Genomic DNA, 27999 nt, shown 5'->3' with positions numbered 1-27999 from the left:
ACCTCGTAAATAAAACGTTTTCAACAGAGCGTAACCCTTAATCAAAAAGTTACAACGGGTACAAATAATAAGAAAATAAAAAAACATTTTGTTGCCTACAGTTATCCGTATTTTCATCACACTTCTACAATCAAAAACAAGCTAACTCAACAGAAAATTTTAATACCACAGGGATGCCCACACGGACACAAACAAATAATCTCACAAGATATTATTATACCGCTTAACAACCCTCACAAAAAAAAAAAAACAGACGATTTAAATACCAGAAATTTTGAATGTTATTAACGTCGTATGCGCTATCATTTTTTCCCAGCCCATTCTTCCTATAATAGAGGTGTATGTCTACATCTTTGCAGCGAGTGTCTTGTACTGTGCCTCTACACGCCTTTTCTCCTTCAGCGCAGCGTGGGCAGCGGCAACAGTGGCAACAGGCACACGGAACGGTGAGCACGACACGTAGTTGAGGCCGACATTGTGGCAGAACTCGATCGTCGCGGGGTCTCCACCATGCTCACCACAGATACCAAGCTTCAGCATTGGTTTCACACTGCGTCCCTTCGTTACTGCAATGCGCACAAGCTCACCAACACCTGACTGGTCAAGTGACTGGAATGGGTCCTGGGCGTAGATGCCCAAGTTGCAGTAGTGACGCAGGAACGCGCCGGCGTCGTCGCGCGAGAAGCCACAACCCATCTGTGTCAGATCGTTGGTACCGAATGAGAAGAAGTCAGCTTCTTGGGCGATCTGGTCAGCCGTTACAGCAGCGCGCGGCACCTCAATCATGGTACCAACAATGTAATGCACACGGTGGCCAGCGGCCGCGATAGCCGCCTCAGCTGTCTTTACTGCACTTTCCTTGGTGAAAGTCAGTTCCTCCTTCTTGCCAACCAGCGGGATCATGATCTCCGGTTGAACCTTGCAGCCCTTCTTGCTCAACTCGATGGCCGCCTCCATGATGGCCTGCACCTGCATATTGTAGATCTCAGGGTATGTGATACCCAGACGGCAACCGCGGTGGCCAAGCATGGGGTTCATTTCGTGCAGCGACTTCACACGATTGCGAATCTTTTCCACCGACACACCCATCTTCTGTGCGAGCTCAGCCTGTGCTACATCCTCATGTGGCACAAACTCATGCAGCGGGGGGTCCAGCAGACGAATTGTCACCGGCAGACCATTCATGGCCTTGAAGATGCCGACGAAGTCACCACGCTGCAGTGGCAACAGCTTCTGCAAAGCAGACTTGCGCCCCTCCAGAGTATCGGCAAGAATCATCTCACGGATTGCATCAATCCGGCTTCCCTCAAAGAACATGTGCTCCGTGCGGCACAGACCAACGCCCTCCGCGCCGAAGCTGCGGGCCTTGGTTGTATCGTGTGGTGTGTCTGCATTGGCACGTACGCCAAGGCGCTTCAACTCGCGGCACCAATTCAGGATCGTCTCGAAGTCGCCCTTCAGGCTTGGGGACTGCAGCTTCAGCTGACCAACGTAGATCAGGCCCTTTGACCCATCAATCGTGATGTAGTCACCCTCGCGGATCACGTGACCGTGAAGTGTGAACTGTTTGCCCTTGATGACCATGTCGCCACAGCCAGAAACGCAGCATTTGCCCATGCCGCGGGCCACCACAGCCGCGTGAGACGTCATACCACCGCGGGCCGTCAGAATACCGCACGCGGCATCCATACCAGCCAGGTCCTCCGGCGACGTCTCGAGACGTACCATGATCACCTTCTTGCCCTTTGCACTCCACTCCTTCGCCGACTCTGCGTCGAAGACAACCTGACCCACAGCAGCACCAGGACTTGCCGCAAGACCCTTGCCGATCGGCTTGCTGCTCTTCTCCGAAGCGGGTTCAATGTTCGGGTGCATCAGGTGGTCCACCTGAGCAGGATCAATACGCAGCACAGCCTCTTCCTTCGAGATGAGGCCTTCCTTCACCATCTCGATGGCGATGCGCACTGCTGCGTGGATTGTACGCTTCCCGTTGCGGCACTGCAGCATCCACAGACGACCATCCTCCACAGTGAATTCGATGTCTTGCATGTCACGGTAGTGGTGCTCCAGCTTCGCGCGGATATCACATAGAAGGCGGTAGTTATCCGGCATCGTCTCCTCCATCGATGGGTAGCGGTGGCGACGCTCCTCCTCGGTCACACCATGGTTTTTAGCCCATCGCAGCGACAGCTCGCGACCAATCTGTTGCGGCGTGCGGATACCAGCCACAACATCCTCACCCTGTGCGTTCACGAGGTACTCCCCAAAGAAGAAGTTTTCCCCAGTGCTGGGGCTGCGCGAGAAGGCGACACCAGTAGCAGAGCGATCGTTGATGTTACCGAACACCATTGCCTGCACATTCACAGCCGTGCCAAGCAGGCCGGTGATGTTGTTCAGGCGGCGGTACATGACAGCGCGAGGGTTGCCCCAGCTGCGAAACACGGCGTTGATGGCGGCGAACAGTTGCGTCATTGGGTCTTGTGGGAACGGGAATCCAGTCTTACGCTGGAACAGCACCAGGTATTCCTCTGTCAGCTCCTTCAGGTCCTTGGCTGTCAGATCCGTGTCAAACTTTGTTCCGCGCTTCTCCTTCATGTGTCCCATGGCCTCCTCAAAATCTTCACGGCCCACCTGCATCACAATGTCGGCATACATGGTGATGAAGCGACGGTATGAATCATAGACAAAACGCTCCAACTGAGGAGAGCGGCGAATCCATGCCTCCACGGTAGCCTTGTTCATGCCAAGGTTCAGAACGGTGTCCATCATACCAGGCATAGAGGCAGCAGCGCCAGAGCGCACGGAGAAGAGCAGTGGGTTCTCCACATCACCAAACTTCTTGCCCATCTCCTCCTCCACGCGGCGCACATTCTGCTTTACCTGCTCCACGACCTCCTGTGGCACACCCTTTGTGGTCTGGTAGATGCCGCACACCTCAGTCGTGATGGTGAAACCAGGGGGTACGGGGATGCCCAAGTTTACCATCTCCGCCAGATTTGCACCTTTGCCTCCGAGGAGCTCCTTCATGTTGCGATCGCCATCGGCCTTTTTCCCACCAAAGTAGTACACTTGCTTCTTAACCTGCATCATGTTTTTTTTTATAATAGAAACGTTTTTTATTTATTTCTTGGTTGAGTTTAAAGATCTTGTTAAATCTTTTATTTTACAAAGGCAAAGGAAAAGAAAGAATGAACAAAAACAAATTACATACGCGGCAACTGTAAAAGAAAAACGGCACATAAATTAAAGAAGGCAAAAGAAAAAAAAAATAACAAAAGTGGGTTTGAGAGCAATAAATAAATAAATAAATAAAAACACGTTTTTGTTTTTGAAAAAAATCTATTACTCATAAAAAAAAAAACAGACGATTTAAATACCAGAAATTTTGAATGTTATTAACGTCGTATGCGCTATCATTTTTTCCCAGCCCATTCTTCCTATAATAGAGGTGTATGTCTACATCTTTGCAGCGAGTGTCTTGTACTGTGCCTCTACACGCCTTTTCTCCTTCAGCGCAGCGTGGGCAGCGGCAACAGTGGCAACAGGCACACGGAACGGTGAGCACGACACGTAGTTGAGGCCGACATTGTGGCAGAACTCGATCGTCGCGGGGTCTCCACCATGCTCACCACAGATACCAAGCTTCAGCATTGGTTTCACACTGCGTCCCTTCGTTACTGCAATGCGCACAAGCTCACCAACACCTGACTGGTCAAGTGACTGGAATGGGTCCTGGGCGTAGATGCCCAAGTTGCAGTAGTGACGCAGGAACGCGCCGGCGTCGTCGCGCGAGAAGCCACAACCCATCTGTGTCAGATCGTTGGTACCGAATGAGAAGAAGTCAGCTTCTTGGGCGATCTGGTCAGCCGTTACAGCAGCGCGCGGCACCTCAATCATGGTACCAACAATGTAATGCACACGGTGGCCAGCGGCCGCGATAGCCGCCTCAGCTGTCTTTACTGCACTTTCCTTGGTGAAAGTCAGTTCCTCCTTCTTGCCAACCAGCGGGATCATGATCTCCGGTTGAACCTTGCAGCCCTTCTTGCTCAACTCGATGGCCGCCTCCATGATGGCCTGCACCTGCATATTGTAGATCTCAGGGTATGTGATACCCAGACGGCAACCGCGGTGGCCAAGCATGGGGTTCATTTCGTGCAGCGACTTCACACGATTGCGAATCTTTTCCACCGACACACCCATCTTCTGTGCGAGCTCAGCCTGTGCTACATCCTCATGTGGCACAAACTCATGCAGCGGGGGTCCAGCAGACGAATTGTCACCGGCAGACCATTCATGGCCTTGAAGATGCCGACGAAGTCACCACGCTGCAGTGGCAACAGCTTCTGCAAAGCAGACTTGCGCCCCTCCAGAGTATCGGCAAGAATCATCTCACGGATTGCATCAATCCGGCTTCCCTCAAAGAACATGTGCTCCGTGCGGCACAGACCAACGCCCTCCGCGCCGAAGCTGCGGGCCTTGGTTGTATCGTGTGGTGTGTCTGCATTGGCACGTACGCCAAGGCGCTTCAACTCGCGGCACCAATTCAGGATCGTCTCGAAGTCGCCCTTCAGGCTTGGGGACTGCAGCTTCAGCTGACCAACGTAGATCAGGCCCTTTGACCCATCAATCGTGATGTAGTCACCCTCGCGGATCACGTGACCGTGAAGTGTGAACTGTTTGCCCTTGATGACCATGTCGCCACAGCCAGAAACGCAGCATTTGCCCATGCCGCGGGCCACCACAGCCGCGTGAGACGTCATACCACCGCGGGCCGTCAGAATACCGCACGCGGCATCCATACCAGCCAGGTCCTCCGGCGACGTCTCGAGACGTACCATGATCACCTTCTTGCCCTTTGCACTCCACTCCTTCGCCGACTCTGCGTCGAAGACAACCTGACCCACAGCAGCACCAGGACTTGCCGCAAGACCCTTGCCGATCGGCTTGCTGCTCTTCTCCGAAGCGGGTTCAATGTTCCGGGTGCATCAGGTGGTCCACCTGAGCAGGATCAATACGCAGCACAGCCTCTTCCTTCGAGATGAGGCCTTCCTTCACCATCTCGATGGCGATGCGCACTGCTGCGTGGATTGTACGCTTCCCGTTGCGGCACTGCAGCATCCACAGACGACCATCCTCCACAGTGAATTCGATGTCTTGCATGTCACGGTAGTGGTGCTCCAGCTTCGCGCGGATATCACATAGAAGGCGGTAGTTATCCGGCATCGTCTCCTCCATCGATGGGTAGCGGTGGCGACGCTCCTCCTCGGTCACACCATGGTTTTTAGCCCATCGCAGCGACAGCTCGCGACCAATCTGTTGCGGCGTGCGGATACCAGCCACAACATCCTCACCCTGTGCGTTCACGAGGTACTCCCAAAGAAGAAGTTTTCCCCAGTGCTGGGGCTGCGCGAGAAGGCGACACCAGTAGCAGAGCGATCGTTGATGTTACCGAACACCATTGCCTGCACATTCACAGCCGTGCCAAGCAGGCCGGTGATGTTGTTCAGGCGGCGGTACATGACAGCGCGAGGGTTGCCCCAGCTGCGAAACACGGCGTTGATGGCGGCGAACAGTTGCGTCATTGGGTCTTGTGGGAACGGGAATCCAGTCTTACGCTGGAACAGCACCAGGTATTCCTCTGTCAGCTCCTTCAGGTCCTTGGCTGTCAGATCCGTGTCAAACTTTGTTCCGCGCTTCTCCTTCATGTGTCCCATGGCCTCCTCAAAATCTTCACGGCCCACCTGCATCACAATGTCGGCATACATGGTGATGAAGCGACGGTATGAATCATAGACAAAACGCTCCAACTGAGGAGAGCGGCGAATCCATGCCTCCACGGTAGCCTTGTTCATGCCAAGGTTCAGAACGGTGTCCATCATACCAGGCATAGAGGCAGCAGCGCCAGAGCGCACGGAGAAGAGCAGTGGGTTCTCCACATCACCAAACTTCTTGCCCATCTCCTCCTCCACGCGGCGCACATTCTGCTTTACCTGCTCCACGACCTCCTGTGGCACACCCTTTGTGGTCTGGTAGATGCCGCACACCTCAGTCGTGATGGTGAAACCAGGGGGTACGGGGATGCCCAAGTTTACCATCTCCGCCAGATTTGCACCTTTGCCTCCGAGGAGCTCCTTCATGTTGCGATCGCCATCGGCCTTTTTCCCACCAAAGTAGTACACTTGCTTCTTAACCTGCATCATATTTTTTTTTATAATAGAAACGTTTTTTATTTATTTCTTGGTTGAGTTTAAAGATCTTGTTAAATCTTTTATTTTACAAAGGCAAAGGAAAAGAAAGAAATGAACGAAAATAAAGAATGGGAATAGAAAGTTGTCCTTCACGTACGACTTTCTTAGGTCGTTTACATATATAAATTTATATGTAGATATTATATGTGTTATTAGTTTATTTGTAGTTGATGGAGTGTCGCACGTTTCTGGTATGAGTATACCACAAAAAAAAAAAAAAGAAAGAGTCACGTAAAAGAAAACAGCAAAGAAGTTCACATTTTCTTTATTTCGTCTATTTTGTAGACGAGAGAACCTGTAGGGTGTATTTACCAAATACTGGTGTGATGTAATTGTCTTTACATCGCACTCCTAGATAGGCTATGACGTCATTTTGAATGGCTAATTCCATTAAAATCCTTTCTGCAGATATTGTTTCAGCAAAGAGAAATAGTCTTGTAATCCCATCTTCACATATTTTACCAGTGTATACAAGGCTTAAGCCGTGGAGGCGTAGCGCGCTTGTTGTATAACGTGTCGGGTCTGTTTTGACTGTTGAATGAGCTTGTGGTATCGTCCAAGAGGGTGCCCGGAGCGCACGGAATTGCTCCATAAATATGACATGGTCACAACCCGTAGCAGGAAGTAATAACATAGCAGGGGGAACCGGTGGAGCAATAAAATAACGTGTTCCAATAGGATCGGCATTAACTGCTGCGAGAAAATCACGTGAAGGCGCTTTTTCATTATTAGTTCCTGCAAGAATATGAACTGTTTCTTCATTTTTCAATCCAATTTCGAGTTCTACAATGGGGCATTGTTGTGCGAGACCAAGTGCAAATATATTCCTATTAATTTGAAGCATGTGAATACGTACACGATGTACATAGTCATCACCAGGCAAGAGTGAAAAACGACAATTTAACAGTAACTTATTGCCCAATTGTGACCAACTCATACTTACCTCTAATCCACTACCCTCATCCGCTGGTAATGCAATTTGCATCTCTTCTCTGCTACGATGAGGAATACCTCCAGGCATTTCTTTAGGTAATGATAGCATTGTGTCATCATAAGAATAAATAGAATGAAATGGTCCTTTTTCAAAGTTCTCATTATTACTCTCATGTTTTGTTTCATCACTATCACCATTTTCATCATTATCCTCTTCATCGAGATCTAACCCATTATTGTATATAAGATGCAAGGGACGATGAAGTACCGAGGTAAGGTTTCCTATATCTAACAAAAGTGTTTGTAGTCGGTTTTTCTCGATGCTATTTACTGTGGTAAAAATTGTACTACCTGATGATGTTAGAACTAGTTTCTTTGCCGCCTCAACGTCACTAGTGACAAGACGCCAATACATATACGCACGATCTCGGATATCTGGTAGTCCTGATTGTGTTGCCATAACAAGTACTCGTTGAAGAATTCCACTATTATAGTGTTTCGTGTCAGTATTATTTTGAAGATAAATCTTTACAACGGCAGTTAATAATGCTAATTGCACAGTAGGATGTTCATTAGGGAAAGAGTCTACGAATATCGAAAGTAAATTTTGTAATTTTTCTACATATTGTGCGTATTCACCAAGTACCCAAGCAACGGCAGCCTTTGATTCTGCGGTATTTAATACATCTAAGGCATCACACAGTTTTGTTACAACATCATGAAACCTACCAGGATACCGGCGAAGAACAGTTTGTACCACAATTGCGGCATCCTGTACAACGTAACTTACACCAGTGTCAATAAGACCAATAAGTTTCTCCACGCATCGTGCTGCCAGTGGTTCTGATTTAGCAGCAAGAAATCCAATAGATCGCACTGCTTTCCGAACCATTTCTTCATCTGCATCTGTAGCGTATGTTACATATTCAGATAGTACGACCTCTCCAACTTCATTGTCAGCAAGCTCAAGTAATATTTCAGCCTTCTCCAGTTTAATAAAAATAGGGTCATCATACTTAACAAAGAAGACAGTTAAATATTTCTTAAAGAATCGACTTAATCCTGTCATAATCAAGAGATGAATATTTCGCAAAACGGTAAAACGTACTTCAAAATAAGGTCCATATAATAATGATACACATGTTCCAACAACTCTGGGAACATATCTTTCTTGTATCTCTACTAATTGTTGATTATTATTATTATTATTATTATTATTATTAGTATTATCAGGTCTAGTAGATGATAATAACTGAGGAGATACTTCAATAAGAAAGGATGTGATGACACGTACAGCAGACATGACTGTTGCAACATTAAATACCGATAGAAACGGTAAAACACCATCAAAAATTTTTGTAACTTCATCTATGCTTAACGTATTAAAACTATTCTTTAAAGTCAGAGCAATACCTTCAAGAAGATAATGTTGGTACCAACCAGTGGCATCACTAACTACTTCAAGTATGTGATTAACACTTTGTACAATAGCTTCTTCAAGTTCCACTGGAGCATTTAACTGACGAAGTTCCAAAATAGCAGCAACCGCAGATGCCACTACAGATGCATTTTCATCACATAATTGATTCTTTAATTTTTCAAGAAGTCCAACTTCTTCACAAACATTTGGAGCCATATAGTAGAGTTTCAATGTACCGAATGCAGCGATACGGCGAACATATGGATCACTGTCTTCTAGGCAACGTAAAAGGGGTGCAGTAATAAAATCAACCATAACTGGTACAAGTAGAGAAGTCATTGTACGAAGTGCAGCACCACGAATAAGAGGAGAATCGTTTAGTGTATCTTTTACAAAGGTACCAGCTTGTAGAACAGCTTTCTGTGGTTGTGTTCTACTGTACTGCATTAAATATAAGTACACGAGTCGCTTGATCGTGAGATCACTGGAAGAACAGAGGGGAGCTATATCACTGAACTGACCTGACATATCCCTTCCGATCGTCATGAAGGCAACTACTTGTTGAAGTGCAGAAAGTTGTCGAGGTACATTTTGACTCAAGAGATCCTCGCGAATTATACTGGAATCAAATATACGGCTAAAAAAAGCTGCACCACTCAAATGACCAATGTTGAGCATTTGGTCTTAACGTTTCTGTGGAGATTTTTAAAAAAGAAAAAAAAACGAGGAATCCCTACGTGCGAATTAATTACCCTTTAGGTATATTTTCCCCCTTTTTTTTGTTTTGGTTCTGTTCCAAACCACCCCTTCACCTCTCCACCTTTAATATCTTGTAATCCTCAAAGAAACAGAAGAAAATAGCGAAAACCAAATGCAAGGAAAAGCAGAGGATATCAGGATGTTTTATCTATAGATAACATAAAACCAAAAAGCTTATCCAATATATTTCCAATGAGTAATTAATGATGTAAAAAGGGTACGTCACCATCCATCCGAAACAAAACTGAGTAAACAAATCAAACATTTCTTCTTCCTCTTTCATCATTCTTTCTCAAACCATAAATTTTAAACAACGAGTCGCATCATGCATTACATGACACCCAATAGAGCAAAAAAACGCCCTACGGCAGCGCATACACTTGTAACCCGCTGGAAGCAAACAGACCGAACATAAATGATAGCCACCCATGTGTGTTGGTGGTGGTGCAGCCATTGCCATATAGCTTGGCATTGGCGTACTTGACTCCGTTGGGGGAGCTCGCCGCTGTTGACTCCACGTACGAATGCCCTGGTATTCCTTTTCCATCCGTCGTGCCACCGCGACACTGCTGTCCATTACCTCATTGTCCCAGTTCTCTGTCTGTTCTATTTCTTTTCGCACACGCTTCTTTCCCTCCCCCCGGCGGGGTTCGCCTCCCTGCGGACGCCTCCCTCGCCCCGCGGTGGACGTCTCCTCCCCTGAGGAGGACTCGGAAGAGGCGTTCGGGGAGACGGCAGTGGCGTCCGCAGCGCCTTCGAGGGCCTTCAGGTACGCGCGGTGCTGCTCGAGGAAGGCGCGGCTGAGGTGGAGGCGGGCGGGCCCCGCACCGGCGACGGCACTCAACTCGAGGAACTCCGCCTCCGTCTCGGCGGCCCCGGCAGGCGCCCCATCACGCCGCTGCCGCCGCAACACCTCCACAACATTCACAAAGGCGTTATCATCACACAATCGGGCGAGACGGTCCTCCTGCAGCTGCTGCGCCATAGCGTCAGGGGTGTGTGAAAGCGCCATATGTTTTTACCCAGTAGACCCGTCTACACTCAGTCTCCAGCTGGACATCCACAGATGAAGTAAAGAAGTCAAAAATAAATAAGCAAATAAATGCGCATACGCAAGAAAGAAAAAGAAAAAAAGAAAAGAAAAAAGATCTAAAATACTAATAACAATAATGTAACACAAGGACGTTTTGGTAGTGCCACACTTATAACGTCACACCTTGTCCAATAAGCCAATCCTGTCGCCAAGTGGTGATAAGAGTATGATAAAAGAAAAAGATAAATAATAATAATAATAATAATAATAATAATAATAATAAAATGATGGTAAGGGAATGAAAACAACGCAATAAACCTCCGAGTTACCTTTTCTCTTCGTTTATCGGTTGGCCTTGGCAACGCGCTCCACCTCATCCTTCTTCTTGATGGCGTACGAGTTGGAGCTACCCTTTGATGCGTTGACGATCTCGTCGGCGAGGCACTCAGGAAGCGTCTTGAGGTTTCGGAAAGCAGCCTCACGGGCACCCTTGCACATAAGGTAGATAGCCTCATTCACACGGCGCATAGGCGACACATCAACGGCCTGACGACGGACAACACCGCCAGAGCCAACACGGGTGGAGTCCTCACGTGGTGCACCCTTGGACACGGCATCAATCACCACCTGAATGGGATTCTGGTCTGTCAGCAGGTGAACGATCTCCAGTGTGTGCTTCACAAGGCGCACAGCCTGCAGCTTCTTACCGTTGCCACGACCCTTGAACATGAGACCGTTTGTCAAACGCTCCACGATCGGGATGCGGGCCTTGCGAAAGCGCTTCTTCTGCCAGCGGCCAGCAGAGTGAGGCACATACGTCGCCGTCTTCGCGATGTGGTCGCTAAGAGCAATCTCCGTTGTCTGGAGATTTTCGTACGACCACTTGTTAAAGAGCTTTGGGGCCTTTGCGCTCATCACCTTTCCCTTCCAATTTGCAAGCCAAATGAGGGTAGAGGGGTAAAAAAGAAAAAAAAACAAGAGAATATCAAAATTGCAGAATAAACGAAAAGAAAAGTTAATACAAACCAATTGGAACAATCAAAAACAAAAAAATCAAGATCAAAATCACAAAAATAAAATTTGAAATTTGAAATAAAAGAAAAGAATCACAACATTGAAACCGCCTTTTCGTTTATCGGTTGGCCTTGGCAACGCGCTCCACCTCATCCTTCTTCTTGATGGCGTACGAGTTGGAGCTACCCTTTGATGCGTTGACGATCTCGTCGGCGAGGCACTCAGGAAGCGTCTTGAGGTTTCGGAAAGCAGCCTCACGGGCACCCTTGCACATAAGGTAGATAGCCTCATTCACACGGCGCATAGGCGACACATCAACGGCCTGACGACGGACAACACCGCCAGAGCCAACACGGGTGGAGTCCTCACGTGGTGCACCCTTGGACACGGCATCAATCACCACCTGAATGGGATTCTGGTCTGTCAGCAGGTGAACGATCTCCAGTGTGTGCTTCACAAGGCGCACAGCCTGCAGCTTCTTACCGTTGCCACGACCCTTGAACATGAGACCGTTTGTCAAACGCTCCACGATCGGGATGCGGGCCTTGCGAAAGCGCTTCTTCTGCCAGCGGCCAGCAGAGTGAGGCACATACGTCGCCGTCTTCGCGATGTGGTCGCTAAGAGCAATCTCCGTTGTCTGGAGATTTTCGTACGACCACTTGTTAAAGAGCTTTGGGGCCTTTGCGCTCATACTCGATTTCTACACAGTTTATTTATTTTTGGTTTTTGGTTTTTTTTAATAATGTAAGGAAGCAGGAGAAAAAAAAAACAGTAACTAGAAAAAAAACCCTAACTTTGGGTTAATATATTTCAATAAAGCAGGAGTTCACAAGAAAACAAAAACAGGAAAAAAAACCAGCAAAATACTTCGAAGAGAAGCTACTTGTTCTTCAGAAAAGAAAAGATTCTGTGAACCTTGATGTTTTCAAGATCCAATTATTAATCGTATCATCAGAAAAAGTCGTCGTCACCACCACTGCCTTCAGGTCCATCAAGGTCACCACCGTCATCATCATCATCAACTTGAAAAGATATCGATGCTTCATCGTCATCCTTGTCATATTCTCCTTCACCTTCACCTTCGTGCTCATCGTCTTCACCCTTTGGTTGTTTTTTTACTCCACCTACATCATCATCATCACCCAAATTCCTCCTAGTCTTTCGTGTTTCCTGAACACCCTCACCTGCTGTTGGAGTGAGGACAACCACTTTGGCTCCTCTTCGCACTGGTTTCACAATACGTTTTCTTTTGACAGGGCGAATCCGAAGACGTTCCATTGTGGAACTTGTCATCTCACCAGAAACACTAACCGAGCTGTAGAACTTCAGTTCACTTGGCAATCCCAATGCATCCTCCCATATTCGTAGAGAGCTATGGTCAACCTCGTTACCATGTGGCTGTTTTCCTTGTGCATCTAAATTTCCATGCCCTGAATTGCCACTTAATAAATAGGGGTAATGCAAAATATTGAGAGGTTCTTTTCCAGATTCTACTATTGTAAAGACTCGAGAATCTGCTGTACATTGATTTGAATCAACAAAACAACCAATAAAATCCTGAAGAGTGGGAGGGACTCTCCTAGCCATTGCTGAACTAACACCCTGAAACGGCACTTCTCTTCCACGGGAATCACCAACGCCATCATCAATGCTCGGAACAATAACAGTAGCTGCAGATGTGTTTGTGGGAATGGGTGGGTGGGTGTAGTAATAATAAACACGGGGTGGGTAGAATGCCTCCGTGTAACTACCGATTGTTCCAGGTTGTGGAACTTTATCAAATCGTCCTCTGCGAAAACCACCACGCATTTCGAATGGTAATGGCTTTCTTCTACCTATGTTAGTATAAAAAGTAAAATAAATAAAAAACAGGAAGCATATATATTCAATTGATAGACAGAAAAACACATAAGCATGACAAATGTTCTCATTTAATAATCAGGGTAGATACAAGATAAAAGCTACGGCACCTTTCTTTTACTACACAAGAACTAAAGAATCAATCCACAGAGAATCAACCAAAATCAACCCTCACAAAACCAAGTCCCATAAAAACAAATACAAGTATCGTTACAAGTAACAAATAAATAACCAGTGGAAAAAAAGCAGTTTTCCTTTCAAGAAGTATCCACACAATTTTATCAGGGAACGAATCACCATACCAATTCCCCATAAAAAATTCGTCCCCATAATGACCATAACACAAAAAACCAAAAAAAAAAACATGTTTTTTCGATTTTTCGGACCATTTAAACAATTTTTATGATCATAACAAAAAGGAAAAGTCGAAATAGATATAATTACGCCCCCACCACACCACCCAAGCATTGTATCTAATGAATAGAATTATGGTGGCCCAACGGACAAAATTCAAGACTCCAAATACGAATTATCCTTAACATATCAAGTCATTCCCATAGACATTTCACTATAGGCGATTTAATTAAAAAAACTAACTACAGAAAAACGGGAAAAAAAATACATCATGACAAAAATAAATAAAGGATTCCAGAATCATATATTTTGATTCATTTTAAATTTACAGAGATAAAAATAGTCTCCTTCTCTCATAAAGAGGAATTGTTATTATGCAACTCCGTCCTTTATTTCTGGAAAGGAAGAAACACGATAACATTTTTTAAAGAAATCACAAACAATAATATCATTACATGTTTGTTTTTTTTTCTTTAGTTTCCAAAACTATTACAAAATAAACTCTCTTTTCCATTTTTATTGGTGTTGTTGTTATATTACCCAATTTAAAAGAATAAAATTTCTATTTTCTTTTTCTTTTTTTGCAGCAAGGAAAATCGAATTATTTTGGTTTCAGGTTATTCGCTCACATTATTGAGAATCTCAAACACAAGATGCCCTTCAATAGATAATAGTGCAATAAGAAAGAAATATAAAAATAAAAACCAAGTGACTTTCTTTGTTACCAGCTAGATTCCTCTGTGGTATAGGACCATAAATACCTTCCACAAAAATATTCAAAAATAATCATTTCCCTAACCCATGGACAGGTTTACTTAGTGACATAATACTCTTATGAATAAGGTAAAAAAAAAAACACCTGTTTTTTTTTTTTTTTCTCCCCTTCTGTATCTTATTTCAAACATCATTTAAAATCAATATAACTAGAAATGACTCTGTTTCGCCTAGACATACTGTTTTAATCCTTTTTTTAAATCAGTTACTTCAAAGTTCCGCAGCTTACGCAGCACTCAAAACAGAGTAGAAACAAACCGTCGATATTTTAACAGGAATAAGTAACGACATTGCCGAAGGTCTTCAACAATTATATATGTGCAATCATCCAGTAACCCTTTACCATTTTTTTTTTCTTCGATATTTCTTTTTTTCGCTTCAAATTAAAGAAAGAAGGGATATTGATGTTTTTCTTTTCTGTAAATGCATCCAAAAGTTATATTTACGTCTGCCGCTACAAGACATAAAGGTTGTGGTGACTCACCGATGGTTCAGCACCTCATTCCCTAGTACATATGTGAAACTATATGCAAAAACACTACAAATTCCTAATAGCTACCAATTTTAAATAAAAGAAAAATGAGAAGAAGTTTAAATGAGAAAAAAATATATTTATATATACAATTTTTTTTTCGCATTTATTCATAAGAAAAGAAGGAAACTATTAGCTATTACATTCCACAATTAATCTGTGGAATAAAAGCAATTTCTTATCATCTTCTACGACGATAACGCTCTGTAGATTCACTTCGTCGGCTTCTTCGACGACTGTCGTGACGTCGCGAGCGACTTTCTCCACGCCGACGTCCCTCCCGACTTCTATGATTTCTCTCCCGATCTCTTTTTCGGGAACGAGGACTCCGGCTCCGACTACGGTGTGACACGTGCTTCATCACACACTCACTTCTTGTACACCGACCTCTTAAATAGTCACGGCAAATTTGACGTTCTTTACGAGTCAATGCTAATTTTCTTTCCTGTTCTTTTTTTTCTACACATTCATCTTCTGTATGACCACGAATATAGCAAAAAGAACATATTTTTTCATTACTAGTCTTAACCGTAGAATTCACAGTGTTATTTTTAATGTTTACTTGTAATCCTCGAATTCCTCTTGGTGGCCTTCCAGGGGGTGGTTTTGGCAAGGGTCCAATTCTTTGTTTGACACTGATAGTTACATGTAATCCATTAGAAAGTGTATATTCTTCAGTTGGACAAATTAAAAAACGAACCTCACCATCCTCTTCGCAGACGGGAACTGGTGTAGGATTATCTTCTTTGGGTTTGGCACCAATAAGTTTTAACAACTCCTCTGGTGATGCCTCTCCATTTAATCCATCAGTTGCTTCTGCAACCTCGTTAAAACGACCAAATGCACTCTCATCTTGTACTCGTTTTAAATGAAATTCATTCTCATAGTTTGGAATAGCATTTGGAATAACTTTTTCTATCTGTTCAACATTCTGTTTTTGTTCTTCTTGTTCTTGTTGTCGTTGCAGTTCCAATTGTCGTTGTTTGTTCTCTTCTTCTTCCATCTCATGTCTTATCCTCTCAAGGGCCTCCTTTGCCTGTTGCTCCTCTGCGTCACGGGCAGCCTGGCGAAGGAGTTGTCTGGCCTCACGCTGAGTTTGAATTCGGTGATTCCATCTAAGAAACATGGGGTGCTCTGCCGATAAAAAACCATACCTTGGAGTCGTTCGCAAAAGCTCATTTGTATCAATCGACATGCTCATTTGTCCATTTTCTCTTTTTTCTTCTTCATCTAGCATTTTGGCTAGCAATTCTGACATGGCCGTTGTCGTTTGAAGTTTAATTATGAGTGTAAGATTTTGCGATGCAATTTCCTCAAAATCACTACGACTACCAACAAACTGATTATTTACATAAATAATCATGTATTGAGGTGGTATATTTGCCTTTGCCGCTGGAGAATTTGCCTCTGTCGATACAACTTCCGCATCGTCATTAAGCTTAAGTCCTAACGCCGACAACGGCTCGCTTGCATACTGTCTTTCAAGGAGTCGAACAATTATCCCTTCACTATTGGGAGGAGAGTTATTGTCAATGGATGCGGCAGCAGCGCTGCCAAATTTTAGCTTTTCTAAAAAAGACTTTGCTGGATCCGTTCCCTGCATTTGCTATTCAAAGAAATAAATTAAAAAAAGACAATAACAATATGCAGAATAACTAGAATAACAATATCAACAGCGGTACAAGATAGTAAAAAGAAAAAAGAAAACATATTAATATTATTAATAATAAAATAATTACTATTACTATTATTGTGTTACAAGAATAACAATATCAACAGCAGTACAAGATAGTAAAAAGAAAAAAGAAAACATATTAATATTATTAATAATAAAATAATTACCAATAATTATTGTATAATATAAAAATATTAAAACCTTAAAAATAATTTATTATGGATATTATTATTATTATTATTATTATTATTATTATTATTATTATTATTATAAACAGCAATAAAAAACCCAAAAAAAAAATAACAGCAATATCAATTAGAAGAAGAGAAAAGGAAAAAAAAAACAAAATAATATTAGCTATAATACAAGGCAATAGCCATGAAATGAATACGACCAACAGTAACAAGAACAATGAAAATAATGAACAAAACAAGATCAGAGCAAATCCTATGAAAAACACTATATCATGTGTTACCCCTTTATTTTCCAATTTTTTTTTTCGGAACCTTGCGTATAAAAAAAAAAAACCGCACACCCGCAGACACCCAAGGTGACGGGAGGCCCCACACACCACGCGATCCCCCATTTTTCTCTGATGGAAACCCCGTCCCCTTCCCCATGGCGGCGGGGGCAGGCCGGGGAAGCACCCCGCAGGAGCAAACCCGGAGGAGGCGGCAGCAACGAAACCCGCCCGCCCAGCAGAGGCGCGTTTTTCGTTTTGCGGGGGATGCCCCTTAGCGGGAAACCCCGAAGGGTGTATATATCATGGGGGTTTGCCCCTTGCTCTTCCCCTATCCGGGCCCAATTTCCCCCAAGCCTTTTGGCCCCCTGGAGGAAGAGAGGGGCCTCGCCGCTCCTGGGGAAACCCCCGGCGACCGCCGACGCCCGGGCGGTTCCCCAGAAGCAAAAAAGAAAAAAAAAAAACGCAGCCAGCACGAAACCCCGCCGCCGCGGCACCGGCCGCTTCGTTGCGTTTGGGTGGGGGCGGTTGGGCGCTGCTGCCCGAAGTTTCCCGGCGAAAACCAAGAAAAAGAAACAAACACCGGGACGCAACGGCCCCAACATACCCTTCTTCTTCTCCCGCCCTTTTTTCCTTCCCCTACCCCCCTCGGCGCGAAACGGCAGAGAAAAAAAAAATGGCGACGGTTCGGCCCGAACGGTGGAACATGGGGAAAAAAATAATAACGACAAAAAGCGGCGAAAGAGGAAACAACCTTGAAATTTAAATGTGCAACAAAATAAAAAAAAAAGCAAAAAAGAACAGCAATGGCGTGTTTTCTCCTCCTGCCTTTTTTTCCTTCTCGCCTCCCCGCCCTCTTCTCTCACGAAGGGCCCCGGGGCGACACAGGGCGAAGTGAAATAACAATTCAAAAAAAAAAAAAAAAAAAAAAAAAAAAAAAAAAAAAAAAAAAAATAATAACAATACTAACAAAAACATGCCAAGCAACGGGAAAAAAAAGACAACGTGCACGAGAGCGTTTTCGCAGCTACTGCCTTTCTTCTCCTCCTCCCTCCTCCTCTTGTTCCCCGTACCTTTCGGAGGCGCCCACTCTTCCCATAAGGTGCCGCACCGCCTCCGCTATAGGAACGCGACGTCTCGGCGGATGCCCTCCATCCCCGTCTGGATGCTCTAGCTTTCCTTCCGAACCTTCCTTAGCCACACGGCTGTGTTGCAGCCCCTCTTGCTGTCTTGCTAGACGCATTTCTTTCCGCATCATCTCCAAAGCCTCCTCCCGTTCTCGTCGACTCGCGTCTTCGCGTGCTTGTTGCACCGCGCGCTGGGAGTCCTCCAACGTCCGAAGGGCCGACTCGAGCCCAGCTTGTGTCGCAGCGTTCTCGCGGAACACAAGGTATGTCTCCCCAGCTTCTTCCACCAATTCGGCCCCAGCACATTCAAGAAGAAGTTCTAGTCCACCGCGCTGTTGCACCACAGCTCGGTAAACAGTATTATTGCTAAGCCGGAGTTTGCGGTACTTCCCCTCTGTTGGGTTATTTAGTATATTGGTCAGGACGCCAAGAAGTTTCTCCAAGTTTGACGCAGAGGTATGAAGACCATCACCAGCGTCGTCTGCACAAAATTCCTGTACAATGTAGGCGCGTAATTCACCGACAGCTTTAGCTCTCTCCCACCGTTCACGGCGCACCGCGAGACTAAGGTTCTGCCGGAGTCGCATGTAATCCCTTGTGTGGGTCTGCGCTTCTCGGTCACGACTCCTAAGGAAGTTAATTGCATCCAACGCCTCATTTAGGAAATTTTTCTGAGGTACCTCTGGAAGCCACATGTTTTCTTCTCCTTTTTCTTCATCTCTTTCCACTACAAATCCAAGCGATCCCAAAAATGTCATAGTTCCAGGAACAGAAAACAGCTGGGATTGCAACGTAGGGTTCCTGAGACGCAATCGCCTGTACTTCTGCTCTGTTGGATAAAGCTGAAGGTTGCGCAAAATAGTCTCTATGAGGCCATAAGCTTTCTCACGATTTGACTGTCCCGCAGTATCTTCATCAAATTCACTAATATTAACATGTGAGAAGGGAACTTGCTCCTTCACATCTTCAGAGAGAGGCGCTGAAGGTACAGTGTAGCGCTTGATTGCCGCCTCTTTAGCAGCTTTGAACTCATCATCTGAAAGAATGCCATTGGTAAACAACTCGGAGAGTTTCAGGATCTCCTCAGAGAGGGATGACATGCAGGGCCTTGTAAAAATAAAATTTCTTCTCTCGTTTCTTTTTCGCCCCCTTTCCCTCACTCTTCAAGTAGAGAGTAATCAAATGCTACAGTACTACCAAGGAAAGGTATCATGAAAAAAAAAAAAAACAACAACACAAAAAACAAGGACAACTATAACAGTGCGAAAGAGTGAAGGAATGGAGAAAAAGCAGGGTAATGAATACAAAACAAAAGAAACCAAAGAGAATTTCTCTTGTTTGTTTGTTTCTTTTTTCTTTAATTATTTTCTTCTCGTTTCATCCATTCGACCATTCTCTCTCTCTCTCTCTCTCTCTCTCGAATCGTTAATGTAGTAGTGATTGTTATCAATTCCTGCCCTGACCCACTCTTATTGAGGGCTAGCCTTCTTGGCTTCTTTACGCGTCTCTTGTATTGCTTCATGAATCATTCGCTGAAAAAATGAGGTGCTTCCCTCAACGTTCGTCCCATCAAGAAACGATGCAGGTTCACAATCTTGTTGCTTTTCTTGTTCTTGTTGTTTAAGCCGTCTACTAATTTCTGCCTCTAGCAAAGGCATTGCGGCCCTAAAGACGCAGTCAAGAGAAAAGAATGAATATCCACTCAACGCCCTCGCACAGAAATCAATCTCCGAGAGACCATTTTCCTTTGGTATGATCTCAATACTGTTGTTCTTATTTTTGTTGCTACCGCTGCTATTGACACCATCCATAGAAGTTGTAGAAATTATAGGGTCTACATTTTTTCCTTCATTAATAGACGTTCCAATACAAGTTACCCCATCCTTCTCATCCTCACTTATGCTATCATGTTCCTGCTCCTGCTCATCTCCTTCCTCTTTCTCTTTTTTTATTTCACACTTTTCAACTGTACTGGTTACAGAGGTATGAGTGACGCGACGTCGTCGTCGACGAGACCCATAATATCGACGTGGTGGTCGTCTGCGTGTTGTATTAATATTCTGCTTCACTGTTGTGTTTATTATTGTGTTTGTCTTTCTAATAACCTTACCTGAACTCTCCTGAGAAGAAGAAGATGATGATATATCAGGTTCTGCCAGATCTCTGTGTTCCTCGCAGAATTGTACAACGTTACGATTGATTTTATAGAGATTTAGTACAGTAGCTTCCTTAAGTTCTAGTACACGGCTACGATACCGTTGGTCTGTTGAGGAACGCGTACGAAAAAATGTGCGGACATTTTGCACAAGTAAGTCAATATCATCATGATACTGGGAGAGACTCGTATACTCTTCATTTTCAAGTTTTTCCATAACATCATGTAAACCAATTCGACGACCATTTGTATGTTGTTGCCACTCTTCATAGAGGTGATGGCCAGGTGTAAAATCAAGATCAGCACTGAAAAATAAAGAAAATTTTCGAGAATTTATGTATTGACTTACCCATTTTGTCAAAATATAGCGCAATTGTCGCCTACGGTACTCCACACGACGCCATAAATCAATTACGTTATGACGGGCCGCACGCACCTGTTCCACAGAGGGAGGTGGTGGAGGTGACAAATCATCAGGCAATTCCTCCCACCCATTATATACACAGTGAGATAGAGCAAGATCAACCACATGAAATACATACTCTAAAAAACGATGTAAATCACCCTTTTTAGGATTGCACGGAATAATGTATTCTGCCTTACGTATTTGAGTGTGTAGGCATTTGCCACCAAAAAACGTATTACCAGCATCTGCGTAAAGTGTAGGAACTAATATGAGAACATCTGAATTACGGAGAAGATTGATATAGTAGCACAGAGCCTGCATATTTTTTTGTCGTTCAGCAGTTTCTTCTTCAGTTAAATTATCACTATTACTGGTTGGTAAACCATAAGCTTTTAACCACATATCTAACCCTTGCAAAAGTACTAGTGACGGTCCAGAAGATTGTTGCAAAGCGGTGATACAAGAATAAATGTGTCCCGTATTAAAGTTAGTACCTTCTGAAGCACTGCATTCTTCCATTTTGGTTGGTTCACTACCAGAGTTTGTGCCTATAGCAGTAGATGCGGCCATTACTGCAGCACTATCATGATCCACAACTAAATGAGGAAGGTATAATGTAAAAGTACGTATCGATGGAAGTGATTTAAGAATAGCTATAGAAACTTTTTCTATAGCAAACTCACATTCTTCATTACTCCATTTACCATCTGTTAAGGAAGGTGTAAGAAATAGTAATGATGGATGTGCAGTTTGTGGAACTGGAAAACAGCTTAATTCTCGTACGGCGTCAATAGCGTTACTACAGTCTCTTCGTTCTCGAGTGAGGGCTGCAGCTGCACTTGGCCATACTGTTGCCACATATGACAATATCTCATTTCGGGTACTATAAAGCAAATGTTCAATATGTTCTTCTAGAGTATTTACAATAGAAGTAGCACCACGACGTACTGAGGACTTAATGCGATGCGTAGCCATAAAGAAATCTTCCTTCTGTATAGTTAAAGCATTTTTAGGAATTTGTAGTTTTCTACTGGTGGTGTAAATTTGTGGAAGAGATCTTCTCAAGCGATTAAGACCGGCTTCTGTGCATAATGCTTGAATTTCCGCTCCAGACCATCCTTCACAGCGTGCGGTGAGTTCCTCTAATATTTTTTCTCGATCAGGATGATCCATTGGTAACATTGACTGTGTTACTATAGTAAGAATATGTCGACGTGCGGCAGCATCGGGTAAAGGAAAGTAAAGTTCACGATCAAACCTACCAGGTCGACGAAGTGCTGGATCAATGGTATCTGGTCTGTTGGTAGCACCAATCACGACAACTTGTCCTCTGTCATCCAAACCATCAATAAGAGCAAGAAGGGTTGAGACAAGAGCAGCTTGTGATTGTTCTGATTTAGCATGACGAACCGGAACTAAACCATCCATTTCATCAAAAAATATTATACTAGGTTGTTGTCTTTTAGCTTCTTCAAAAAGCAAACTCAACTGTCGTTCACTTTCACCGACCCATTTAGAAAGAATATCAGCACCCTTTCGCATAAAGAATGCAATCTTACGATGCGCACAACGTATACCTTCATTCGCTAAAGCACGTGCCATGAGTGTCTTCCCTGTACCTGGAGGACCAACAAAGAGAACTCCACGTGGAGGGGTTAAATTCATCGCCTGTAGTACTTCAGGATATAGTAAAGGAAATAACACCATTTCACGTAACATTACAATATGTCCAGGGAGACCACCAACTTTTTCAAATGAAACTGATGTATCAATATGTAAAGGAGTTATATCACCTAGAGCAACAGGAGCCTCTTCCTTTGATTGAATATTATTATAATAACTATTATTCTTATTCTTATTATTATTATTATTATTATTATTATTATTATTATTATCTGAAGTTCTGGTATCACCGTGGTAGTCGCTAAGTCCAAGAAAAACATCTTCCATACGGCGTCGATGACTTTGATTTTTTCTTTTTAGTGTTTTTTTCTCATCAACAGCACCTTGTATCACAGTGTCAAGGTAATGATTAATTGGAACATTTTTTACTGTGCTCTCTTTAGCGTTCTTACAAACGCGACGGGCCTCATTCTCACTCATACATCTCGGTGAAGAGGATGCTGAAGAAGAGTGATCTATGAGAAGTTCACCACTATCCTCACCAAGTCCTTGCGTTGCCTCCCGCAGTGATTCATTTGAAATGGAAGAATCTATAGATGATCCACGAGATCTTTTCTGTATTCCAACTTTATATCGATTAACATTACGCCTTTTTCCACGTAACTGTGAAGAAGGTACACCGGCGAGACTACCCTCATCTGCACTGCTGCATTTTTCATTATCATCCGCTTCTTCTTGAAACCCATCAAATAGTTTCATGGAGTCTTCATCCAGTGAGTGTAGTGTAGTACTCATCTTTACAAGAGCCCGTTTGGCAGCATCTCGTTCTGGATAGCGCGAATTAATTTGTATTTCTCCAGACTCGGCTCGTCTCCTTGACACCGGTAGCATCGCCTTAGCGAGATATAAGGAGTCATAGGAAGCACGAGCTGGTCGAGGCACACGACATCCACGACCTAATCGCTCTTGCGGTGATTCTTGCGGCGTATCACACGCCATACACGATCCCTCACCGTTGTCCTGATCGTCTTTGGTGTATGAGTTTGTTTTTTGCTTCGTCTGGGAGCGAGTCACAACCATCAGAAGATACTCTTTCTTTCTTTTCCTATATTTACTTTTTATAACACCGAAAAAAAAAAAATAAACGCACACACTCACACACACAAACAGAGGAAGGAAGATTTCCTTCCCTCGCTGTATCGCCTTTAAATAAAGTATATATATATATATATGTTTGTGAGTCCGAACGCATTAAAGAAGAAAAAAAAGGAAAAGAAGCGATGCCTGGCCTAATCAGGACAATCAAAAAAAAAAAGGAAGCAAATGGGTAAAAAGCACCAATAGCAGCGCTCTTATCAATCATATCTTGACCATAATAAAGAAATAACCAGGATGTATAGACGTACTGCTGTTTTTGTTTTTTTTTTACTTTTTCACCATTTCATCTTTTATTGACTACTTATTCGACTCGTGACCCCTTTTGGATCGCGTTTGTTGCTGTGGTTGTTGATATTCTTCTTTTTCATTCTCCTCCTGTTTGTACACACATGTAATTTTGCATATGTATCTACTTCTGCGTGCACGTGTGCATTACACTGTACCTCTTGTGTACCACTTCTTTCCTCCTTCACTTTTTTTTTCGTATTCATTACACGTGGTTGTGGGGAACGGAAAAATATCTATCCTTCAATTACACCTCTCCCGTTCATTCATTCATATATATATATATATATATATGTATTTTTTTTCCTCTCATTTCTTTTTTCTTTTTCACACTTTCTCTCTTTCTCCATCATTTAGTGCCGCTTCTTAACAGAAGAAAGACGCGAAACTCCTGCTGCCTTTTCAACCTCACGCCGCTTCTGTGCACGTTTGCGGGCCGCTTCGCGTCGCTGCTGTCGCTTTACTTCTGTCTCCTGCTGAATAGCAACAAGATCATCACGTGCCTTATGTTTCACTTCACTATCCTCAATCCAGTCAATGTTGTGCTTCAGCGCTACAGCAGCATCGCGGCGTTCCTGCAGACGTGCCTTCTCCATACGGTGATTCCAAATAGCCTCCTGTCGTTGCTCCTTGATCTTTTCCACACGTTTCATCACCTTGAGTGTATCATGCAGTAACTCACGGTTGTACTTAACAGGAACATGTCGGCGTTGCTCGAAATCCATTGTGCTATCCACTGCAAGTTCTTTACCATTCGCCTTTCGGAATGTCTTGGTCCACTTCAGTTTCATTGGATTGCGTTTCATACCAAAGTTCTTACGGCACTTGGAGGCACAAAAGCGGAATATCTTGCAATCATTGCGCACGAACATCTGACCATGCCCAGGGTAGATGGGTGATCCGCAGAAAGAACACTGCTCAATCCTCATCTTTGCACTATTCCACTTTCTTTCACGTAATCCCCAAGAACAAAAACAAATAAAAAAAAAATAATATGAAATATACAAAAAAAAGAATCCAAAAAAGAAGAAGGAATGTACAAAATTATTATTATTATTATTATTATTATTATTATTATTATTATTATTATATTTTTTTTAGAAGTATAGAAATAGTTCCAGTCCATACGGTCTTTCCGCTCATTAGATACATAAGAGATCAAACCACAGAAATCTCTTCGTTTTTTTCTTGCAAAAAAAAAAAGAAGGCAGAAACAAACGGAGAAACACACACAGAGAGACGTAAAAAAAAAAAGAGCACACACATTATTTCAAGCAAGGGAAGAAAAGTAGTCCATTTGCCTGACACAACTCAGTTTACATCTTTTTCTTTGGGAGATATCCTCCCCTTGTACTTCCTTTTTTTTTTTACTTGTGTTTGCCCTTATTCACACATCACAATTCCTCCTGATTCCGTACATAAATCCACTTAAAACCACTACAAGAAAAAAAAAAAGACACCATCAAATATAGAAATAATTACACCATGCTGGTCTACACTATCTCTGTGTTCAAAATAACCTCACATAGTACTATCCTTGGCTTGTGCTAGAATAGTATTTAGCAATAATCGCCGTCTCATCTCTCCGATTAACTCCCCCTCTACAGTTTGACTGTCCTCCTCTGGAATAATGCGTTTCTGTAGATCACAGTTGATGTCAATGAGTGAAGGACTCTGTTTTACAGTTTCCCAGAGAACCTTTAAGAGTGACTCTTGCTGTTGTCCTTCTTCAAAAGATTCTGCTGCTGCATCTTGACCAACTGGACGTATTGCACCACTACTACTTGCTCTTGCTGGATATGGAGTAGAAATATAGAAAGCTTCCATACCAGTTTTGTTTGCAAGTGAACGCACCATTTGTTCTACATCATGTTGATTGATTTCCGGATTCCCACTCAAGTCAAGACGACGCAATTTTTGATGAGTATTATTCTCATTGCACAACTCTGCCAACAATTGACCATGTATAGCATGAAACTCATTATAACTAAGATCAATATTTTCAAGTGATGGATGTTTAACTAAAACTTGTAGGAGATCTGCCACACCTGTGACTTGTGCCGTTGGATCAGAACAATATTGCTCCTTTAGAGAACCCAATTTGTTATGGGAAAGATCAAGTTCAGCCAATCCTGTGTTAGCAGCAATACCATGCAACAATGCAGGAGCTGCAGTAATACCATTAAATGCCAATACAAGACGATGCAATATAGGTGAGCTAATCAAAAGATGATTCACAGAGTCAAGATCATTATAGATATTATTACGACTGAGATCAACTTCACGAAGAGATGTTGGCATAGAAGCAGGAAATGGAAATAAGACCTGCATCCCAGCTGATTGAATATTATTACTACCCAGTCGAAGTACTGCTAACGATGGACGACGTCCACACAAAGCAGTTCCATAGAGAGCTGCGGCGATAAAACGCAGAGCTGTTGTATCATGTGCTGCTGAAACTTCTCCACAAGCATCATTACTTTCGAGATCTAATTCTTCCAAAGCAGATGCTGTACCAATAGTACGAAGTAAAGCTGAACACAAAATAGGACCCAAATAATTTCCTGCAACTGATAATCGACGAAGTCTATTATTATTTTCTAACGCTAGTGCAACTGCTTCCATGGCGGCTAAAGCCATTTTTTGCTGTGACCTACTCGTTTTCTTTCCGGCGAGTTCATTTCGCCTTAAAATGAGTGTATGTAGAACGCTGTGCTTAGATGGCAGCAGGAGCTTCGCTATGTAGTGCAGTCCACGGAAGCCGATGTTGTTGGCGGTGAGGTTGAGGACCTGAAGGGAGTGGTTGTCGGCGAGGGCGGTGGCGACCATGCGGGCCCCCTCCGGGCCGAGTTCGTTGCCGGTGAGGTCGAGGGCGGTGAGGCGGTGGTACTCCCGCAGGGGGGCGACGAGGCGCCAGAGGGGGAGGTCCTGCCAACTCTCCACGTCCGGCGTGGCGGCGTCCTGCTCGGGGTCCATTTCCGCCGGGTTGACTGTTGGGGGCTCCTCCCCCTCCGCCCCACTGTGGATCTGATTATGGGCCAGCCGCAGAGAGCGTAGGAACTTGTTCTTCTTCAGCACCTCACTGATCGCCTCCAGTCCATTGTATGTCTCACCAAACACGGGATCCTCTTCCGTGTGGTCAGGATCCTCATCCAACTCCGGTACTTGCATTCCCAATTGATTGTTTGCTAGATCTAATGCAACAATGGAAATGTTTTTGGTCATAGCCTTACAAATAATACCAAAACCATGAGGTCCTAACTCATTACTGCTTAGATCGAGTACTTTGATTGTTTCATTTGCATCAATAACCTTAGCAAGGAGTCGTAATGGAACAAGGGAGAGATGATCCTCTTCATTAGGCATTCCCAATTGATTGTGATCAAGAAGCACAACACGAACTTTCTTGTCTTGCATAAGAAAACTGCATATGTTTCGAAATGTATCCAGTTCATAGGCCGCCCTCAAACGCAGCGCATCATCGTAATTTGTATACTCCAACTGTTGACTCTGGCACCAGACCTTCAATTCTTCGTTAGTATTAAGATCAACATCGTCTTCAACTTCTTCTTCATCATCATCGTCATCCACTATTTTTTTTGGTTTTGGCGTTGGGAGTGGAAATCGCATTTTCAGATCTTCTATCCTTGCCATTACGGTTGCAGGTATTGCATCTGTGTGGTTATGTGGCATAATAGCACCGTCACCAAAGTTAAGACAGGTGACATTAGCGCCAGGTAAATCCATTAAATGTATTAGTCTTTTCACGTCATCAAAATTCATAACAGGATGAGGTTTCACATGATGAATATACGACACAACTGCACGTAACTCTTCCAAGTATCCATCATCTGGTATAGCGACGGCAACCTGCTCACGATACTGCATTACCGCCTTATCACCACCAACAGCTGCCATCATTACTTCATACTCTGCACATTCACCAAGTGAAGGTACCACCCATTTCTTTGGTGGTTCAGCAAGTGGAATACTGTTGGGATTAATCCCCGGGTTTCCCCGCACATGCGGACGGATCGTGGCACCGTGTAACGCACGCGCCAATCGGGCGGCTTCAATAGCGGCGTAGAGGCCTTCATCACCGGTCACTTTGGAGTCATGGGTTGGGGAAACAAACACGTTGATATCGCTGAATCCCATTTTTTTTTTTCTTTTCCTGTCTTAT

At 43.9% G+C, this 27999-nt stretch overlaps 13 protein-coding genes across 13 annotated transcripts; all 13 read right to left on the bottom strand.

Moving 5' to 3' along the window:
• Positions 1 to 345: 345 nt before the first annotated feature.
• LSM04_000947 (Pyruvate phosphate dikinase) lies at positions 346 to 3090 on the bottom strand (the record flags this gene model as incomplete). The annotated part of the gene is made up of 1 exon (XM_067334416.1): positions 346 to 3090. One exon carries the CDS (start codon positions 3088 to 3090, stop codon positions 346 to 348), a length of 2745 nt encoding a protein of 914 aa, XP_067193266.1.
• A 366-nt stretch (positions 3091 to 3456) lies between these two features.
• Positions 3457 to 4838, bottom strand: LSM04_001761 (PEP-utilizing enzyme; the record flags this gene model as incomplete). Its single annotated transcript, XM_067334414.1, has 2 exons — positions 3457 to 4203; positions 4281 to 4838. The coding sequence occupies 2 exons, from the start codon at positions 4836 to 4838 to the stop codon at positions 3457 to 3459; spliced, it is 1305 nt and encodes a 434-aa protein (XP_067193286.1).
• A 130-nt stretch (positions 4839 to 4968) lies between these two features.
• LSM04_004565 (Pyruvate phosphate dikinase) lies at positions 4969 to 6200 on the bottom strand (the record flags this gene model as incomplete). The annotated part of the gene is made up of 2 exons (XM_067334413.1): positions 4969 to 5397; positions 5457 to 6200. 2 exons carry the CDS (start codon positions 6198 to 6200, stop codon positions 4969 to 4971), a joined length of 1173 nt encoding a protein of 390 aa, XP_067193337.1.
• A 322-nt stretch (positions 6201 to 6522) lies between these two features.
• LSM04_004019 (Clathrin/coatomer adaptor) lies at positions 6523 to 9279 on the bottom strand (the record flags this gene model as incomplete). Its single annotated transcript, XM_067334412.1, has 1 exon — positions 6523 to 9279. One exon carries the CDS (start codon positions 9277 to 9279, stop codon positions 6523 to 6525), a length of 2757 nt encoding a protein of 918 aa, XP_067193328.1.
• Positions 9280 to 9652: 373 nt separating this feature from the next.
• LSM04_006664 (uncharacterized protein) lies at positions 9653 to 10372 on the bottom strand (the record flags this gene model as incomplete). Its single annotated transcript, XM_067334411.1, has 1 exon — positions 9653 to 10372. One exon carries the CDS (start codon positions 10370 to 10372, stop codon positions 9653 to 9655), a length of 720 nt encoding a protein of 239 aa, XP_067193388.1.
• Positions 10373 to 10735: 363 nt separating this feature from the next.
• On the bottom strand, positions 10736 to 11308 carry LSM04_004985 (Ribosomal protein S7 domain; the record flags this gene model as incomplete). Its single annotated transcript, XM_067334410.1, has 1 exon — positions 10736 to 11308. The coding sequence occupies one exon, from the start codon at positions 11306 to 11308 to the stop codon at positions 10736 to 10738; it is 573 nt and encodes a 190-aa protein (XP_067193348.1).
• Positions 11309 to 11525: 217 nt separating this feature from the next.
• LSM04_007830 (Ribosomal protein S7 domain) lies at positions 11526 to 12098 on the bottom strand (the record flags this gene model as incomplete). Its single annotated transcript, XM_067334409.1, has 1 exon — positions 11526 to 12098. One exon carries the CDS (start codon positions 12096 to 12098, stop codon positions 11526 to 11528), a length of 573 nt encoding a protein of 190 aa, XP_067193405.1.
• A 260-nt stretch (positions 12099 to 12358) lies between these two features.
• Positions 12359 to 13216, bottom strand: LSM04_003799 (uncharacterized protein; the record flags this gene model as incomplete). The annotated part of the gene is made up of 1 exon (XM_067334408.1): positions 12359 to 13216. The coding sequence occupies one exon, from the start codon at positions 13214 to 13216 to the stop codon at positions 12359 to 12361; it is 858 nt and encodes a 285-aa protein (XP_067193327.1).
• Positions 13217 to 15108: 1892 nt separating this feature from the next.
• On the bottom strand, positions 15109 to 16530 carry LSM04_006426 (uncharacterized protein; the record flags this gene model as incomplete). The annotated part of the gene is made up of 1 exon (XM_067334407.1): positions 15109 to 16530. One exon carries the CDS (start codon positions 16528 to 16530, stop codon positions 15109 to 15111), a length of 1422 nt encoding a protein of 473 aa, XP_067193382.1.
• Positions 16531 to 18089: 1559 nt separating this feature from the next.
• LSM04_005937 (PUB domain) lies at positions 18090 to 19289 on the bottom strand (the record flags this gene model as incomplete). Its single annotated transcript, XM_067334406.1, has 1 exon — positions 18090 to 19289. One exon carries the CDS (start codon positions 19287 to 19289, stop codon positions 18090 to 18092), a length of 1200 nt encoding a protein of 399 aa, XP_067193363.1.
• Positions 19290 to 19658: 369 nt separating this feature from the next.
• On the bottom strand, positions 19659 to 23453 carry LSM04_000691 (ATPase; the record flags this gene model as incomplete). Its single annotated transcript, XM_067334405.1, has 1 exon — positions 19659 to 23453. One exon carries the CDS (start codon positions 23451 to 23453, stop codon positions 19659 to 19661), a length of 3795 nt encoding a protein of 1264 aa, XP_067193261.1.
• A 716-nt stretch (positions 23454 to 24169) lies between these two features.
• Positions 24170 to 24745, bottom strand: LSM04_009035 (Ribosomal protein L24e-related; the record flags this gene model as incomplete). Its single annotated transcript, XM_067334403.1, has 1 exon — positions 24170 to 24745. The coding sequence occupies one exon, from the start codon at positions 24743 to 24745 to the stop codon at positions 24170 to 24172; it is 576 nt and encodes a 191-aa protein (XP_067193431.1).
• Positions 24746 to 25337: 592 nt separating this feature from the next.
• LSM04_003463 (Leucine-rich repeat) lies at positions 25338 to 27974 on the bottom strand (the record flags this gene model as incomplete). The annotated part of the gene is made up of 1 exon (XM_067334402.1): positions 25338 to 27974. The coding sequence occupies one exon, from the start codon at positions 27972 to 27974 to the stop codon at positions 25338 to 25340; it is 2637 nt and encodes an 878-aa protein (XP_067193321.1).
• Positions 27975 to 27999: the final 25 nt, after the last annotated feature.

The sequence above is a fragment of the Trypanosoma melophagium genome, assembly GCF_022059095.1.
Source record: "Trypanosoma melophagium isolate St. Kilda chromosome Unknown ctg17segment0, whole genome shotgun sequence".
Taxonomy (NCBI): domain Eukaryota; phylum Euglenozoa; class Kinetoplastea; order Trypanosomatida; family Trypanosomatidae; genus Trypanosoma; species Trypanosoma melophagium.
The sequence above is the reverse complement of the archived record's forward strand: the minus strand, read 5'-3'. Positions and strand labels throughout refer to the sequence as shown.